Here is a 20104-nt window from a genome sequence, read left to right as displayed (position 1 = left end):
AGATTGTTGATGACTTCTTATTAATCCACAGATTAAAAAATTATAACAGTGCTTCATAGGGCATATTTCTCTCCTCTAGCGCAAACAGAATGGGTTGCATTTTGTACCCCTGGACATTTTAACAGGGTGGATTAGAATTCATTGGGGAGTAGAAATCAGCTATTGTTGGTGTTGAGAGGGTAGAGGGTGGTGGTGAAGAGGGTTATTATAGCTACTCGCTGTTACTGTTTTCTATTTATAATTTATACACAATAGTTTCACATCATATTGTACCTTTTTATACTTTAATAAAAAATTTTTATATAACAATTGTTTGAGGCTTCTGCAGATGAGGACAGAGCCCATGGGGACGGGGCGAGGACGGTGACAAACTTTGTACCCGTGTCATTCTCTATAATGTCCATCCACCAGTGGAAGGAGACAGAAAAAATGGTTACAAGTACTTTGCCCCTTAAGGGCACTAGAGAACCAAGCGAAATCTATAATACAGAAAATGTTTCACTCAATGTGGAAACTCAAACACGTGAAACCATTCTTCCCGAGGAAAATATTTCGCAGCTTGATACAATCAATGGTACTAAGCCATGCAAAGAACAAATCATAAAGGAACTTCAGACCGCTCAAAACACAGCAACCAGGCTTATAGTTTGAAAAACGCATTTTGAAAGCGCCAAACCCCAGAAAAACTGCACTGGCTTCCAATCAAAGAATGTGTTGCTTTCAAAATCTGCACCCTGGTTCATAAAATTATTTACGGCGAAGCCAAGGGATACATGACAGACCTCATAGACCTGCCAACCAGAAACACAACAGGATCAGCACGAACATACCTAAATCTCCACTACCCAAGCTGCAAAGAACTCAAATACAAATCAACTTATGCATCCAGCCTTTCCTATTTAAGCGCACAACTATGGAACGCACTGCCAAAAGTCGTAAAAACAACGTATGACCACCTAAATTTCCGGAAATCACTAAAAACCTGTTCAAAAAGGCATATCCCACTGACCCAACATAAAAGCCTGAATACCTGCAACACAACAAAACCAAAGCTTGTAATGGACATAGCTCTTCCTCTTTGAGATAGGGAGGGTGTAATCTGGGGTGTTGATACTTGTGGGGTTGTCCGCGCTGTGTTGGGATATGAGGATGAGACAATGTGTTTTTTCTTTATTGAGCTTTAGTTGAAATGCATTTGCCCATGATGTTCAAGCTGAGCTTGATTTCATTGGTGATTTCTGTCAATTTAGTATTGTAAGGAGAATGTATATTGTGACATTGTCTGCATAGATGAAAGGGTTGAGGCCTTGGTTGGATAAGACTTGGCTAGTGGGGTCATTAGGTTGAAGAGGATCGGAGATAGCGGTGATCCTTGTGGTACTCCACAGTCTGCTTTCCACGGTGATGATATGTTTGAGTTTGATTTTACCTTGATATGTTCTTCTGGTTAGGAAACCCTTGATCCAACTAAGTATATTTCCACCAATCCCGAAGTTATCTAGTAGTCTTATAAATATATTATGGTTTACCATGTTGAATGCACTGGACATGTCAAATTGAAGGAGAAGGATGTTTTTGCCTATTGCTATTTCCTGCTTGAACTTGGCTAGGAGAGTGAGTAGTACTGTTTCAGTGCTGTGGAGGGGGCAAAATCCTGACTGTGATTCATGTAGTATTGAGAATTTGTTTATATAATCTGTAAGTTGTTGGTTACCATACTTTCCATCAGTTTGACTATGGTGAGTTGGAAAAGGTTAAGTTACCACATCAGCCTGTCAAGCAAGCAGGCTGATAGTCTTGGTTTTGACCCATGGCATGCAGGAATCTGTAGTTCTGATTATCTTAGGGGAGCAAAGAGAAAACTCTGAACTACAAATCCATGTTTGTGGTTAGGTCTAGGACTGTGGGCAAGTCACTTAACCCTCCATTGCCCCAGGTACAAAATAAGTGCCTGTATATATGTAAACCACTTTGAATGTAGTTGCAAAATACCACAGAAAGGCGGTATATCAAGTCCCATTTCCCTTTCCCCCTTCCCCTAACAGCTGGCAATCCCCAAGTGGTGCAGAGGGGAGATGAGCCAGGTTCTCCAGTTTAAAGGTCTGCTCTCTAAACATTCTACCGGCGTTTCTCAACCTGGAACTGGAGTTTTATGTAACATCACTGATTTTCAGGATTTTCACCAGGAATAGGTAAGAACTGTGTTTGCATAGATTAATGTATTTGCATGTATCTGCATCCAGTAAGGTAAAATCAAGACTGGAAGGGTCTGTACTTGATGAGCTGGAGCTATTTGGTAATTCTGTTTCATTCGTATATTCATGATATCACAACTGTTAGTTGAAGTTGCAAGACTGTATTGCAGACACTGCCCTGTTCTACTTGGCCAAACTTATGTAAGCTACTCAGGCAGTAAATTTTCTTAATAAACAAGTAGAGAGGTGTGGTAGCCGTGTTAGTCCACTTTTAGAGGTAATAAATAGAAATCAAACAAAATAAAACATGGAAAAGAAAATAAGATATCTTTTTTACTGGACATAACAATACATTTCTTTATTAGCTTTCAAAGGTTGCCCTGGAAACCTGGGCAGACCAATCATATCAGGTATTGACACACTCACAGAGGAAATATCTGGACTCATAGAGGGAATTCTGAAACCTCTCATGCACAAAACAAACAGGTTCATACAAGACACCACAGACTTTCTAAATAAATTGAAAAATATCAAGCAATTACCACCAAACACCCTTCTGGTCACGATGGATGTAGAATCACTATACAGCAACATTCCCCATGCGGATGGCATAGCTGCATGTGGGAGGCTCCTAAAAACATCCACACTGGACCATCAATACTCACCAGAAACTATTACAAAATTAATCAAATTTATTTTAACTCACAACTACTTCCGCTTCAACAATGATATCTATCTACAAATAATGGGCACCAGGACAGCACCCCAATATGCCAACCTTTTTATGGCTGAGCTGGAAGAGACATTTCTGAATACATGCCAGACCAAACCTCTAAAATACTACTGGTACATCGATGACATTTTTATGATTTGGACTGAGGGGGAAGAAACTCTGAAACAATTTTACTATTCCTTCAATACATACCATCCTACAATCGGATTTAAAATTGACTACTCCCCAGAAAAAGTCAATTTTTTGGACACCACGGTCTCAATCAGCGATGGCTGTATACAAACATCTATATACAAGAAACCCACAGACAGATGCAGCTACCTCCACAACTCCAGCTTCCGCCCTTCACATACAAAGAGATCCATTATTTACAGCCAAGTCACAAGATACCACCGTATCTGCTCTGACCCAAGGGACAGAGACAGACATCTTGAAATCCTGACTGCATCCTTCGAACGGAAAGGCTACAACCCCAAAATAATCTCCAAAAATATTGCCTCCTCCCTCAAAACACCCAGTACAAAGAAAAAAAAGCCACAGCCAGAATCCCCCTTATAGTAATGTACAACCCAGAGCTGGAAAAATTATGAAAAATCATAAAATATCTTCAGCCTCTACTCCAACAGGATGAAATACTGAAAGAGATATTCCCAGCCCCACCAGTGCTGGCCTTCCGACAGCCACCCAACTTAAAACACAAGCTAATCAGAAGTAAACTCCCAACACAGACTGAAAAAGAAGAGAAGGGCACACATCCCTGCAATATATCCAGCTGCAAGCTATGCCAAAACATTTTACAGGATCCCACAGTCATTCACTAAGGAAAAATATTCAACATAAAGGAATCTTTCACATGCTCATCTTCCAACATGGTATATATCATTCAGTGTAAAAAATGTAACGAAGGATGCTATATTGGAGAAACAGGCCAGATGCTTAAGACAAGATTTAATTTACATAGACATAACATGAAGAATGCTGGTGCCAGCCAGGTTCCTACCCCTGTGAGGCAGCACTTTACTAGACCAGAACACTGTACCAGTGATTTCATAGTAAGAATCCTGAAAGGTAACTTTAAAACAATACAGGAATGTAAGACCTTTGAAGTCAGAATGATTGAATATTTTGACACCCAACAGACAGGACTTAACAAAGATCTGGGTTTTCTAGCTCATTATAAACCATAAAGTTGTATTTCTCTGTTTATCTCCCTCTTCCCTCACCTACCCACCCCCACCCTGTTAGACTGTCAATGAAATGCTTGGATGTTTCACTTATATATACTGTCATCTTCCACATTTGCTTATTTCCAATCTGACGAAGAAGGGCAACCGAAAGCTAATCAAGAAATGTATTAAGTTATGTCCAATAAAAAAGGTATCTTATTTTCTTTTCCATGTTTTATTTTGTTTGATTTCTATTGATTACCTTAATAAACTTGAAACCAGAAGATGACATCAGCTCTGTAACACATGATTGGCAATGGGGGTGATCCAGTCCTGGCTTTACCTCATGCCACCTACTAACCTACAGCTTTAATTTCCCTATGAAGAGTGCAGCCAGGACTTAATGGGGTAAAAGGGTCATGGATTTGATATACCGCCTTTCTGTGGTACAACCAAAGCAGTTTACATTTATCATATACAGGTACTTTATGTTCCTAGTGCGCTCACAATCTAAGTTGTGGGGCAATAGAGGGTTAAGTGACTTGCCCAGAATAAACTGCTAAAATACCAGAAATATAAGGACAGATTGGAAAAGCCAGATCTCGCATGATAAAACACAGAGTACATACATGGACCTGGACAACATAACCATGATCTGTAACTCGCCTTATGTACAATCTGCCACTGTAGCTATGCAGTTCCCTGCACTGCTCCTGTACAGACACTCCAAAACTTGCTGTGCACAGCATATCTGACTCACCTCACTTGAATGTATGTTGCATTTGGGGTGAAAAGCTTGTGCAGTCTCCTTAAGCATTACTTTATAACTTTAATATTTATGAACAAAGTTTCCAAGCCAAGTGAAGTAGTGTAATGTAATAAACTATTTTTAATAAAATTACAGTAAATTTGTACACAACCAAAAAGAGTTTCCCAGTATAGATATCTTAAGGTACATTAAATTAACCTCCATGACTATCAGAAGCAATGCCACACCAGCACTGGTGTACAAACCAAAAACTGTGAATGTTCTCCATATAGTCAAGAAAAGATGACTAAGTGGTACTATCACAAGGAAAGAATCACTTCTAGCTTTGAAAGTAATGCAACGCACTGCTGAAGGTGTTCATCAGCCTTTTGCACTGTCAGCTGGTCAGAAAATGGATTTAACAAATGGAAGGTTCTTCCACGGCCTGGGCGCCTTCAGTGACAGCTTTCACACACTTTGCCATTGTCTGGGATGCTCTGCTGATGGGATCTGTAAAAAAGCACATTTATTCAGTGAAGTCATTATTCCAGATAACATGGATGACAAATGTAAGACTTAGGGCCCAATACTGAAAAAGCACTTATGCATTCAGCACCACAATGAATGGAGAAGTGCTTTACTTTCTAAAAGTTAAATAGTATTATATGTATAATTGTGGACAGCTAATGGACTGAATGTCCAAAGGCAACATTTCCTATACATACATATGTGTTCTGTCCATCTACCAGCAGGTGAAGATAGAGAACACAATTGAACACACTGATACTGGCTCACCAGGAGCCTCATCATCCTATATCTCTATTTCCAGCAGGTGGTGGACGGATCTCCCATCAGCTCTTGGTTTTCTTCAAGATTGCTGGCTCCTGTTCATTTTTAGTTCAGGTAAGCCAGGGGAGTGTGGGGGGGGGGGGGGGGGGATTAGGCTGCTGCTGGTATCTTACTGGGATACACCTTGTGGTGCCAAGTCTCCCCCCCCCCCCCCCCCCAACCTTTGCTGGTAGCTTCTTCCTCTCAGTGTACAAAAGGGGGAGGAGGAAGGGACAACAGAGAGGTTAGAGCTGGTCTTTGTCAGTCTGACTGTGAGCAGTTGTTTGCTAGAGGGGGTTGAGATTTGTGCAGACAGCCCTCAAAGCCAGTCTTCTCAGTTTTCATCCAGTGGGGTGAGCATGCCTTTAAATTTTAATTGCTGTCGGCTCTGGGGTTTACTGCACCTTGCTATTTTGTCCCTCATTTCTCTCCTTCCCTTCGGTGCCTGTTTTCTCGCCGATGGTTCTCATGGCATCCAGGGGTGAATTGGCGCGGGATTTCACATTCTGGGTGCTTTTTGCAGTGACTATCATGGCGAGCACGTTAACTTCCCACACGGGTCTCTCTCCTGTCTCTTTGCTTGAGCACACCACGGCATTTTGGAGCACTGCAGTGCCTCTGGAGATACAGACTCTTCTCTGGCTCAAACGTCTTTTACTCCTGTATAACCTCAGACTCCTCTTTCTTCTGGGCTTCGATGCTGAATCTGCTTCGCAGTTGCCTTTTTCATCAGAATTTGTGCTTCTGATCCACCAGGCATTTCTTTTAAAAAACCTCTCTCCCTTGCTCTGCTGCGCACCTACTAGATCCTTCTATATCTCTGCCATCCTACTACTACTATTTAACATTTCTAAAGCGCTACTAGGGTTACGCAGCGCTGTACAATTTAACATAGAAAGACAGTCCCTGCTCAATGAGGAAGGTGGATGTGGACCCTGGTTCTCTTCTTTCTCCCCCTATCTCTGAAAGGGAGCTTTCTATAGTCTCTGACCCTACTGACTTGCCTGACGCTCTGGAAGAAGGGAACTGCCTATAGATCAGCTGTTCTCAACTAGTGTGTTGCGACCAACTGGGAGGTGTGTCACAGGGCTGACACACAGAGCAGCTTTTTTTTTTCTCCTGTTTCTGTTTACCCCCCCCCCCCCCCCCTCCCGTTTCCTCTCTTCTTCTGCTGCAGATACAACACTTTTCCCTTCCCTCCCCACCAGTCCAGAATTTTCTTCTTGTATTCCACACCCGCATTGTTGTGGACTTGAAATGTAAGATTATTTTCTTGATGGTGGTATTGGCTTTTGTTATTATTTTGGTATCTTTCTTGGTTACTGTACAAGTTTTGGTTGCTTGGTTATATTATTAAAAATATCAATAAGTAACCTGCTAAAAACTTCTGGAAAATTTAGAATGGGTAGTGTTCCTGCACCAGGGCTCTGTTGCTGATGTCACCCCATGTTGTGAGGACTTCACATCCTGCTTGCCCTCCAGAAATTTTCACCTCTTCCTTCCAGACTGGCTACTGACCTGTTCTGTAGAAATCCTTAATTGTGAGCTGAGGTGGCATGAGAGGATCCATAAGAAGCTGCTGGTTCACAACCTGAAAGAAAGAAAGAAACAAGGCATCAAGACCAAGACCTGCCCTTCCTACATAACTGGATACTTAGCTCCGAGTGGGAATTTATGCCGAGAGGTACCTTGGACAGCTCAGTGGCCTGCTTGAAGTAGTTGGCTTCCTCAACATCATCATATCGAACCAGGTTAGGGGACACTTCTTGCAATCTGTTTCTCACTTGATCCAGGTTTTCATAGGGGAGGGTCATGCCAGCTAGCTAGAGCACCCCAAACAAGCAGGGAGAGAGGGAAAAAAAAGCACAACTCAATTAGGTTTTCTGCTAGAAGGAAAACAACACATGGGTCAAAGTTTGCTTGGCATTAAAAAGTATCCGGATATTCAACGCCACTGTCTGGATAATGAGTGGAGCTGAATATCCAGATACAGCAGGCAATCCTGACATTAAATACAGGAGATATTCACACTGCTATCCAGATAACTAAGGGGCCCTTTACTAAAGCTTAGCGTGTACTAAATGCTAAGAAGCCCATACGTATAAAATTGGCTTAACAGTTAATACGTACTAAGACTTATTAGAAGGTCCCCTAACCAGACAGGATAGAAGATTTGCTGTCTTATCGTTAACTTCATTCATTAGCTTGTGTAGGACATAAGTACCATCACCCTTTTATCCTCGGGCCACCAATAGAAACATACCACACCATAAGTGGCCCTTTGCTCTGCACCATGCTGCCTAAATGTTGGCACCTATATCGAATTACCCCGGTAGAGACACTAATATTAAGACAAAAATTATACAGTGAGTTGGTAAGAAAGATATTGTCCACAGTTAGCCCACGAGTCAGCTATTTGGGTTACTGGCTAGTATTCAGTGTAGATGTAGACATTTTCCATCATAGAGCAAATCAGCTGAGCTAGTGGTTTGAGGTAGATATCAAATAAGATAAGCAACAGAATACACCCCTGTAGTATTAAAAAAAGTCATGGCCCATGGCAGTAGTACCCTATCAGAAGAGTTAATCTTATATTCATGATACCAAAATTGTATACAAAAAATTCTGTGAATGTAACAAATATATGAATGTACCCATGAAAAAGAGAGACAATGCTCAAGTATTTTATATCTCATTCATTGTTGGTTTATTCATGACTTGATAATGAGTGTGACTGTTGGGCAAACTGGATGGATTATTCAGGTCTTTATCTGCTGTCCTTTACTATCTTACTATACTTGCATATGAAAAAATTGACCTACGTGATTTGTCTACCAAGCCTGGGCAGAAACTGTATCAGATTTGGGAGCCTTTTTGGAATTCTTTATCACCAGTGATTCAAAGTAGAGTACTCAACATGTAAATTTGTTATAGTTTTCCTTTTTTACACTATATTGATTAATTAATTGTTCCACTGAGAATGGGGAGGGGATATTTTGAGAAATATAAGGTTTCATAGGATTATAAGAAGTGTCAAATTGTTGTATTTCTTCACTTGTCTTGTGAATAAAAATGCTGTTAAATAATACTTGTTTATGGGAATGGTGGCTCTTGAGTCCTGAATTGTCATAGTGTCAGTCTGTATGCATGGTGATATCTTTATTAAACATAAAGTGAGTTAAACATAAAAATCTCTCTCTCAAAACAGGAATGCTAAACATTTCCATAAAACACCTTCTAATGCTGGCATCTACTAATCTACTACATCCCCCCCCCCCCCCCCCCATTTTCTGAAGCATTCAAAAAAATTTAATTCATGCTAAAGAAGCTGTACCTCAGAAATTGCACGGATAATTCTCCAGTCCTCTCTTGCCATGCCTGGGGGTGTCACTGCTACTAGAGTCTCCTGAGCTCTGCCCTCTGTGTTGACATAAGTAGCAGATTTCTCGGTGTAAGCGGCTCCAGGAAGAACAACATCAGCCATTGGAGCGCCCATATCACCATGGTGCCCTGAGAAGGAAAAGCGAATCAGTGCAACACAAATAATACCAATTAGCTGCAGAACATTTTTCAAAGTAATGTTCCCTATCCTCGATAAGACAATTAATTGACAAAGCAGTTATTCCTTAACAATGAGCAGAGTGACTTCTGAAGGTTGCAAGTCAATGGGTGAAGAATAAAGACCCCGATATTCAGACCATGGGAGATAGCCGGGCTGTCTCCCGTGGTCAGCACTAAACCCGGATATTCAATGTTGGTCCGTTTCTGGTGACTGGCACTGAATATCCAGTTTAACTCTGGCTGGTCTGATTTTAACTGGCCACGCTGATATTCAGCGCAGGCCGCTTGAAGTGAGACTGGCCAAAATTATTCTAGCTATTGAGGTCAAATATGGCCACCAAACTTGGCCAGTTGGGTTTTAAAAATCAGGGGATAGATATAACCAGTGCTTTTTTTGTGCCGGTACGCAACGGTACGGCGTACCGGCACCTTTTTTTTTTTTTTGCTCCCCCCCGCCCCGTGACGGACGCAGTGCCAGCCCCCATTTCCGGCCGCTGCTGCTTCTCCTGTTGAGCAGTAGCGGCCGCTACACAAAGAAAAAGATTTAAAAAAAACTTCAAACCTGGCTGAAACGCGGCACCCCGGCACTGTAGACAGCCATTAGGCATTGGCTGTTGTCCCGCAGCTGCTCCTCCTCTTGCCTCTACGTCACTGCGCTCCTCCGGGGTCTTCCTCCAGGGACAGTGACGTAGAGGCAAGAGGAGGAGCGGCTGTGGGGCAACAGCCAATGCCTAATGGCTGTCTACAGTGCCGGGGTGCCGCGTTTCAGCCAGGTTTCAATTTTTTTTTTTAATCTTCTTTTTCTTTGTGTAGCGGCCGCTGCTGCTCAACAGGAGAAGCAGCAGCGGCCGGAAATAGGGGCTGGTGCCGCGTTCGTCGCGACTTCGCGGGAAACTTGGCAGGGAGAGGGAAACCAACAGAGGGAAGGATTGGGGAGAGAGAGAAAGAGGGAAAACAACAGAGGGAAGGATTGGGGAGAGAGAGAAAGAGGGAAACCAACACAGGGAAGGATTGGGGGGGGGAGAGAAAGAGGGAAACCAACAGAGGAAGGATTGGGGGGAGAGAGAGAAAGAGGGAAACCAACACAGGGAAGGATTGGGGGGGGGGGGGAGAGAGAAAGAGGGAAACCAACAGAGGAAGGATTGGGGAGAGAGAGAAAGAGGGAAACCAACAGAGGGAAGGATTGGGGAGAGAGAGAAAGAGGGAAACCAACAGAGGGAAGGATTGGGGAGAGAGGGAAAACAACAGAGGGAAGGATTGGGGAGAGAGAGAAAGAGGGAAAACAACAGAGGGAAGGATTGGGGAGAGAGAGAAAGAGGGAAAACAACAGAGGGAAGGATTGGGGAGAGAGAGAAAGAGGGAAAACAACAGAGGGAAGGATTGGGGAGAGAGAGGGAAAAACAGATGGAAGGATTGGGGAGAGAGGAGAAAAACAGATGGAAGGATTGGGGAGAGAGGGGAAAACAGATGGAAGGATGGGGAGAGAGAGAAAGAGGGAAACCAACAGAGGAAGGATTGGGGGGAGAGAGAGAAAGAGGGAAACCAACAGAGGAAGGATTGGGGAGAGAGAGAAAACAGAGGGAAGGATTGGGGAGAGATAGAAAGAGGGAAACCAACAGAGGGAAGGATTGGGGAGAGAGAGAAAGAGGGAAACCAACAGAGGGAAGGATTGGGGAGAGAGAGAAAGAGGGAAAACAACAGAGGGAAGGATTGGGGAGAGAGAGAAAGAGGGAAACAACAGAGGGAAGGATTGGGGAGAGAGAGAAAGAGGGAAAACAGAGGGAAGGATTGGGGAGAGAGGGAAGGATTGGGGAGAGAGAGAGAGGGAAAACAACAGAGGAAAGGATTGGGGAGAGATAGAAAGAGGGAAACCAACAGAGGAAGGATTGGGGAGAGAGAGGGAAAACAGGGGAGAGAGAGGGAAAAACAGATGGAAGGATGGGGAGAGAGAGGGAAAAACAGATGAAAGGATTGGGGAGAGGAGAAAAACAGATGGAAGGATTGGGGAGAGAGGGGAAAACAGATGGAAGGATGGGGAGAGAGAGAAAGAGGGAAACCAACAGAGGAAGGATTGGGGGGAGAGAGAGAAAGAGGGAAACCAACAGAGGAAGGATTGGGGAGAGAGAGAAAGAGGGAAACCAACAGAGGGAAGGATTGGGGAGAGAGAGAAAGAGGGAAACCAACAGAGGGAAGGATTGGGGAGAGAGAGGGAAAACAGAGGGAAGGATTGGGGAGAGATAGAAAGAGGGAAACCAACAGAGGGAAGGGTTGGGGAGAGAGAGAGAGAGAGAGGGAAACCAACAGAGGGAAGGATTGGGGAGAGAGAGAAAGAGGGAAAACAACAGAGGGAAGGATTGGGGAGAGAGAGAAAGAGGGAAAAAACAGAGGGAAGGATTGGGGAGAGAGGGAAAAACAGATGGAAGGATGGGGAAAGAGAGGGGGAAAACAGATGGAAGGATGGGGAGAGAGAGAGAGGGAAAAACGGAAGGATGGGGAGAGAGAGAGGGAAAACGGAAGGATAGGGAGAGAAAGAGGGAAGACGCTGGATGGAAGAATGCAGAAAGAAATAGGGGAGACACTGGAAGGATGGGGAGAGAAAGCAGAGCTGCTGGATGGAAAAGGGGAATAGAGAAAGATTGGAGAATAAGAGGAAGGGGCATGGGGAGAACAAGGGTGAGGAAAAGATGAAAAGCCACAGGTAGATGAAGGAAATTAAAGAATGGATAGTAAGAATGAATTAAATCTGGACAGAGAGAGAGCCTGAAAAATATTGAAGAAAGCAAAGAAAAAGGAGACAAAAAATGACAAATGGCACAGAAGAGTTAAGCGAAAACAAAGGAAAGGAGAATCACAGACTGGGACCAATATGGAAAGAAAAACAGTCACCAGACAACAAAGGTAGAAAAAAATCATTTTATTTTCATTTTAGTGTTTGTAATATGTCCAATTTGAGAATTTACATTGGCTGTCTTATTTACTGCTACTACTTAGCAAATCACGTTATTTTTTTCTCCTATAGTACTGTAATATTTTCAATGATGTCTGTTTATATGCGCCATGGCTGGTATAGGGGGTGTGGTTAATGTGGGTGTGGCTATCATAGGGGTGGAGCCATATGTGATGACCCCGCCCATAATGAGTACCGGCACCTTTTTTTCTACAAAAAAAGCACTGGATATAACTGGCTATCTTTAAGCTGCTATATGACGATATTCAGCGTCGGACAGTCTTAAGTGCCATTTTAGCGGCCTTTTTGTTTTAAATATCATGCTTTTCTAATTGTTATGTAAGCCACATTGAACCTGAGTTCTACTTGGGCTAATACTATTATTTATTATTTGTTGCATTTGTATCCCACATTTTCCCAACTCTTTGCAGGCTCAATGTGGCTTATATGGTACCGTAATCGGCGTTAACCGATTTCGATATGAACAAATACAAGTTGCAATTAATATCAAGGTGATATTATGGTAGAGTGAGATACATGTATGGTAAAGACAGTTGGGGAGAACTTAGAGAAGGAAAGGAAGAGTTAGGATATGTCTGTTACGATCTTTGGTTAGGATATAAATGTCATAAATAAATAAATATTACCTTTTATATACAAGCAGATACTTTAATGACATACCACAGAAATATATTAGACTAAAAATAATTAGGAGTGAAGGAGCACTAAAGAAATTTATATCACTTGAACAAAACAGATACCTCTATGCTGGGAGCAAAGTGACTTTGGGGTTTATTTTCAAAGCACTTAGACTTACAAAGTTCCATAGGTTACTATCAGGCTCATTTTCAAAGCACTTAGCCTCCCAAAGTTCCATAGAAACCTATGGAACTTAGCCTCCCAAAGTGCTTTGAAAATATGCCTCAACGTAGCTTTGTATATACGCCTCCATCTTCTAACCCAGCTCAAACTATTTCTTAGCCAGGGTTAAGAGTAAAAGGACCAAAGAACACAGGTGATTATTTGTTTTGGTTGAACTTGCAAGTCAGTTCTTGGTGGTGATTAAGAAAAAAGTGTAGCCCAACTACTGTACCCTGGTAGATGATGAAACAATCCTTTGGCAAATCTGCACGTGTAATGCACCCTGCATCGGCTCCTAAGAGGAACAGCACTTTTGGAGGGTTGTTCCGTATGGCATCCACACCGGGCTTGTAACCCAGGTCCAGAGCTGCCACCTGGCTTGCAACTCTACAAAAAGAGACACAAAATAAAAGCAATGAAGAACAGGACAGTTGACCTATAACATCACTAGTGTTGGGTCCCCCCTTGGGGTACAGGGGCTACAATCACTCAAATTAGCTTATGCGGGTACAGCACCCTCATTATCCTGGGAATATGCTTCCTACTAAGCAAACTACATACTCTTTGGCACCAGAATCTGTTTAACATTCAGAGCAAGCTAATTTTTATTAATCAGTGCAGTTAACAGTAACAAACCTGTGAAGGATGTTTAGGACCTTCCAGTCTCCAGCAACTCCACTGCTTACTCTAGCACCATGTGCAATAGCAGAAACAGCTGCATGGAGAGCTGCTCCATCCCTGCGCTGGAGAGTGCTGCTGCCCACGACGACCATGGGCTTTTTGGCCTGGCTCAGAACCTAAGACAGCAAAAAAGCAAAAGTGAACATAATTACAGTGTATATGGACAATTGCTCTGTAACAATGGTCAGTAAGCTTCATCTAGCTTGTGAACTTGCAAGACATTTTACATATCAGAGCTGTGAAATCTAACCTAATAAAGTGTATTAAAATGGTATTTTCTAGCAACAGCTCCAGAACAATAAAAAAACATATATAACTAGTAAAAAAAAGCCCGTTTCTGACACAAATGAAACGGGCGCTAGCAAGGTTTCCCTCAGAGTGTGTATGTTTGAGTGTGTGTGTGAGAGTGACTGTGTGAGAGAGACTGAATGTGTGAGTGTGCCAGAGAGAGTGAGTGTGGGTGCGAGTGTGTCTGTGAGTGAGTGTGTGCGAGACAGATAGAGTGTGAGAGTATGGTAAAATTATGTATCATACCTGATAATTTTCTTTCCATTAATCATAGCTGATCAATCCATAGACTGGTGGGTTGTGTCCATCTACCAGCAGGTGGAGATAGAGAGCAAACTTTGCCTCCCTATATGTGGTCATGTGCTGCCGGAAACTCCTCAGTATGTCGATATCAAAGCTCCATCCGCAGGACTCAGCACTTAGAGAATTACACCCACAAAGGGACACTCTGCCCAGCTCACCACCGCCGAAACGGGGGAGGGGAATTAACCCAGCTCATCCCCACACAAGTGGGGGAGGGGAATCCGTCCAGCTCATCCCCGCGGAGCGGGGGAGGGACACCACCCCGCCGATGCGGGGGGATCTGGCTTATCCTGCAACCGCGGGAGGAGCTGACTGACCCTAACACCGCCGAAGCGGGAGGGGTACAAAGCTGCCCTACAGCCGCACGAAGCGGGAGGGAGTGCCGGCAGAATTTAAGTCTCAATCCAGCCCCGTAAAACGGAGGGGAGAGGAATGCAGCAGCTCACTGTAACACAAACTCGTCTCAACTCTTGAAGAATCCAAGTGAAAAAACTTGAACACGAAGTCCTCCTGAAGTAACTGAAGACTAAACTTGAACCTAAAATTCAACCAGAATATAAACTGTACAGATATCTGGGAGGGGCTATGGATTGATCAGCTATGATTAATGGAAAGAAAATTATCAGGTATGATACATAATTTTACCTTCCATATCATCATGCTGATCAATCCATAGACTGGTGGGATGTACCGAAGCAGTACTCACCCAGGGCGGGACATTGAAGTCCCTGAACTCAACACTGAAGCTCCAAACCGGGCCTCCGCCCGAGCAGCCACAGTCAAGCGGTAATGTCTGGAGAAGGTATGGGCCGACGCCCAAGTTGCCGCCTTGCAAATCTCTTCCAAGGAGATGGACCCGGCCTCTGCCATCGAGGCCGCCTGAGCTCTAGTGGAGTGGGCCTTCAACTGAATAGGCGGCACCTTCCCCGCGGCCACATAAGCCGCTGCAATGGCTTCCTTGACCCATCTTGCCACTGTAGGCTTAGCAGCCTGCAGACCCTTACGAGGACCTGCAAACAGGACAAACAGATGATCCGACTTCCGGAAATCATTGGTCACTTCCAAGTATCTGATGATGACCCGTCTCACATCCAGATATTTGAGAGCAGAATACTCTTCTGGGTAGTCCTCCCTACGAAAGGAAGGGAGACAGAGCTGCTGACTCACATGGAAGTGAGAAACAATCTTGGGTAGGAAGGAAGGCACTGTGCGAATAGTCACTCCTGCCTCAGTGAACTGCAGAAAAAGCTCTCGACAAGAGAGTGCCTGGAGCTCGGAAACTCTTCTGGCTGAAGTGATAGCCACCAAAAAGACTGCTTTCAACGTCAGGTCTTTCAGAGATGCCCTCGACAAGGGTTCAAAAGGCGGCTTTGTAAGGCTCTTAGCACCAGGTTGAGATTCCACGCAGGCACCACTGAGTGCAGAGGAGGGCACAGGTGATTAACTCCCTTGAGGAAACGCACCACATCTGGCTGCAAAGCCAGGGAAGCACCCTTCAGGCGGCCCCTGAAGCAAGCCAGGGCCGCTACCTGGACTTTCAGGGAACTGAGCGACAGGCCTTTCTCCAGACCTTCTTGCAGGAACGCCAGCACTGAAGAAATTGGAGCAGTAAATGGAGAAAGTGAACCTGCTTCACACCACGCTGCAAAGGTACGCCAAACCCTGGCATAAGCAGTAGAAGTAGAGCGCTTCCTCGCTCTCAGCAGAGTGGCGATGACCTTGTCTGAGAATCCCTTCTTCCTCAGACTCTGCCGCTCAATAGCCAGGCCGTAAGACCAAAGGGGGAGGGATCCTCCATCACCACGGGACCCTGATGTAACAGGCCCTGCTCCACTGGCAGTCGCAGAGGTTCGTCCACTGAGAGCCTGATCAAGTCCGCATACCAGGGACGTCTGGGCCAATCCGGACCCACCAGGATTATCCGGCCCGGATGCTTTGCCACCCGGTCTAGCACCCTGCTCAACATGGGCCAGGGCGGGAACACATAGAGAAGCTCTTGTGTCGGCCACTGTTGGAGAAGAGCATCTACTCCCAGGGATCGAGGGTCCCGTCCTCTGCTGAAAAAGCGCGGCACTTGGCAATTGGCCGATGACGCCATCAGATCTAGGCTCGGCTGGCCCCAGCACTTCGTGATGTCCAAGAACGCCTGAACATATAGCTGCCACTCTCCGGGCTCCAAGGCATGGCGACTGAGAAAGTCCGCCTTGACATTCATGACTCCGGCAATGTGGGCCGCTGACAGCTGTTCCAGGTTCGCTTCCGCCCACTGGCATAGATTCATGGCCTCCTTGGCTAGAGGGGCGCTCTTGGTACCTCCCTGGCAGTTGACATAGGCCACAGCCGTGGCATTGTCCGACAGGACCCGTACAGGCTTCAACGCCAGTACCGGGATGAACTCCAAAAGCGCCAACCGAATGGCTCTGAGTTCCAGGAGGTTGATAGACCACTTTACCTCTGCAGGAGACCAGAGCCCCTGCGCTGTCCTTCCCAAGCAGTGGGCTCCCCAGCCCGACAAAGAGGCGTCCGTCGTGACGACAATCCACTCCGGGGTCACCAGAGGCATTCCTGCAGACAACTTGTCTGTCTGCGTCCACCAGCTCAGCGCCTTGCGCACTGCTGGGTCCAAGGGAAGGCGCACAGCATAATCCTCCGACATCGGAGTCCAGCGCTGCAGCAGAGAGTGTTGTAGTGGTCTCATATGAGCCCTGGCCCAGGGCACTACTTCCATCGTGGCCGTCATAGAGCCCAACAGCTGCACATAGTCCCAAGCCCGAAGAGGAGAGGCTACTAGGAACTGGTCCATCTGAGCCTGAAGCTTGACAATCTGATTGTCTGGCAGGAATACTCTGCCCACTTGGGTGTCGAATCAAACTCCCAGATACTCCAGGGACTGAGTTGGGCGCAGCTGGCTTTCCTCCCAGTTGATGATCCACCCCAGGGAGCTCAAAAGAGCAACCAACCGGTTCACAGCTTTGCCGTACTCTGCATAAGAGGGGGCTCGGATCAACCAGTCGTCCAGGTAAGGATGGACTTGTACTCCTTCCTTCCTCAGGAAGGCCACGATGACCACCATTACTTTGGAGAAGGTCCGCGGAGCAGTAGCCAACCCGAACAGGAGGGCTCTGAACTGGAAGTGTCGGCCCAGTACTGCAAAACGCAGAAAGCGTTGATGAGGAGGCCAGATGGGAATATGCAAGTACGCTTCCTCGATGTCCAAGGATGCCAGAAACTCTCCTGCCTTCACTGCCGCTATAACAGAGCGGAGGGTCTCCATGCGAAAGTGCCTGATTGACCCCTTGAGGTCGAGGATAGGCCGTACAGAACCTCCTTTCTTTGGTACCACAAAGTAAATGGAGTAACGTCCCTTGCCAAGCTGATTTTCTGGCACCGGAACGACCGCACCCAGGCGGATCAGATTGTCCACGGTCTGCTGCACTGCCACAGCTTTGACCGGAGACTTGCAGGGAGAGAGTACAAACTCGTCTCTTAAGGGTCGGCAGAACTCTAGCTTGTCGCCGTCTCTGATGACTTCCAGCACTCAAGCGTCTGAAGTTATTGTGATCCACTCGCCCAGAAACGAGGACAGCCGTCCTCCAATCTGCACTGGGGCGTGGACCAAGGCCCCGTCATTGGGTACGAGACCCTAGGGGAGGACCGGAGGGAGCACCTCCGGGACGGCGGTCTCTGCGAAAGGAATGCTGCTTGGGGGAGAAGTTCCTCTTGAAGGAAGAGGGGGCAGAGGAGCCCGACCTGCCCGTGCGGTACCGAAGGGCTTCCTGAAACCGTCCTCTGGAGGTACCGGGGCGAGCACTAGCCCGAGCCCTGACCTCTGGTAACCTCTTGCCCTTAGACATGCCGAGATCGGTCACGATTTTGTCCAGCTCGACCCCAAAGAGCAGCTTGCCTTTAAAAGGCAATCTAGCCAGGCAGGATTTAGAGGCGTGGTCAGCAGACCTATGCTTCAGCCAAAGCCACCGCCGCGCAGAGATTGTCTGAGCCATGCCTTTAGCTGAGGCCCTCAAGACATCATACAGCAAGTCTGCCAAATAGGCTAAGCCCGATTCCAGGGCCGGCCAATCAGCCCTCAAGGAATGATCCGAGGGGGGAAGCCCGCTGCACCATAGTCAGGCACGCCCTGGCCACATAGGAGCCGCAAACTGAGGCCTGCAAACTTAAAACAGCCGCCTCAAAGGACGACCTTAAGGCCGCCTCCAATCTTCTGTCTTGGGCGTCCTTTAGGGCCGTGCCACCTTCCACCGGCAACGCCGTTTTCTTAGTCACCGCAGTGATTAAAGAAACCACGGTAGGCCACAGATGGGCCTCACGTTCACTTTCAGGCAAAGGATAGAGGCGGGACATAGCCCTAACCACTTTAAGGCTCGCTTCCGGGACATCCCACTGAGCCGAAATTAAGGTGTGCATGGCATCATGCACGTGGAAGGTTCTATGCGGGCGCTTCGTCCCCAGCATAATGGCAGAGCCAACAGGGGCTGAGGGAGAGACGTCCTCCGGAGAGGAAATCTTCAAAATGCCCATGGCCTGCATTAACAGGTTGGGCAAATCCTCTGAGCTAAAAAGCCGCGCTGCAGAGGGGTCATCCACTCCATCCGAGCGGGGATCCGTCTCCTCCAAGGAATCCGCAAAGGACCGTTGGGAGAACTCAGATACGCTGCCCTCATCTTCATCGGAGGAGACAAAGTCCTCCAAGGCCTGGGAATCAACCCGAGGGCGTTTACCTCTGGGGGCCTCAACCTCTTTACCAGGCGAGGGAGCAGGGGCAGCGTTTTGCATAAGGAAGGCCTGATGCAGCAGCAAAACAAACTCGGGGGAAAAACCCCGCATACTGTGCACTTCCGCAGCCTGGGCTACAGCCCTAGACGCACCCTCAACCGGCGCTCGCAAGAGCGGGGGAGAGACATGCTGCGCATCCAAGATGGCGTCCGGCGCGACACTCCGCGAAGGAGCCGCGCGGGAAGAACGGCGCTTAACTTTAGCCGCTTTTGTGCCGTCGCCCAAATTAAGGGCGTTCATGGCATCAATGTCTCCCACCTCAAGGGCGGCCCAAGAAGAAGCCGTCCGAGCCTCGTGGCCGGCCAATATGGCGGAGGCGAGCCGCGGGGGATGGGCGTTTATGGCGGGAAAAACCGCCACACCGGAGGAAGGACCGGGACACACATCGGTCACGAAACTGTCACCCAACAAGGGTGAATCAGACTTTAAGACCCCCGCATCCCCTCTAGAAGCGCACACGCGATCCGGGGAGCGACTCTTTGCGCCCTCGCCCTCCGACGCCATAGGCCACATGGAGACCAATCGGGGAACCCCCTGCCCGCTATAAAAGGTAAAAATTACCTGCTGTCCGCTCCGAGCTGTAACGACCTGGTGTCCCAGTGAGTAGCTGCAATAAACGTTTAAATAAACGACGAAATAAACGCCTTTAAGGACGTTCAAACTTTTTTTTTTTTTTTAAACGGAGCCAGCGGGAGGGGGAGAAAAGGAGGGACCTGGCGCCACCAGGTTTGCACTTGCTCAAGAAGAGCCCTCAACCCCAGGCACTCAACAAAACCTAAAAATTAGGCTTGGAGGCCTAGCCAGAGCTGCTGCTGTGTGTGACCACCACCTGCTGAGATAGAGAACATACTGAGGAGTTTCCGGCAGCACATGACCACATATAGGGAGGCAAAGTTTGCTCTCTATCTCCACCTGCTGGTAGATGGACACAACCCACCAGTCTATGGATTGATCAGCATGATGATATGGAAGTGTGCGATACACAGACTCTCTGTGAGACCG

The 20104-nt window shown here is 46.5% G+C and overlaps 1 protein-coding gene across 4 annotated transcripts in view; it reads right to left on the bottom strand.

The window, feature by feature from the left end:
* Nucleotides 1–4963: 4963 nt before the first annotated feature.
* NDUFS1 (NADH:ubiquinone oxidoreductase core subunit S1) overlaps nt 4964–20104 on the bottom strand; it is a 104184-nt gene continuing 89043 nt past the window's right edge. For all 4 annotated transcript variants that reach the window (XM_030210695.1, XM_030210693.1, XM_030210694.1 and 1 more), the window contains exons 14-19: nt 13676–13836; nt 13272–13426; nt 9005–9180; nt 7359–7493; nt 7189–7261; nt 4964–5352 (exon numbers count right to left, since the gene is read on the bottom strand). In XM_030210695.1, the coding sequence (XP_030066555.1) occupies nt 5261–5352; nt 7189–7261; nt 7359–7493; nt 9005–9180; nt 13272–13426; nt 13676–13836 (792 nt within the window). In that variant the 3' untranslated portion in view covers nt 4964–5260. The remainder of the gene's footprint in view (nt 5353–7188; nt 7262–7358; nt 7494–9004; nt 9181–13271; nt 13427–13675; nt 13837–20104) is intronic.

Source organism: Microcaecilia unicolor, chromosome 7, assembly GCF_901765095.1.
Source record: "Microcaecilia unicolor chromosome 7, aMicUni1.1, whole genome shotgun sequence".
NCBI lineage: Eukaryota > Metazoa > Chordata > Amphibia > Gymnophiona > Siphonopidae > Microcaecilia > Microcaecilia unicolor.
This window is presented reverse-complemented; position numbering and strand designations above follow the sequence as displayed.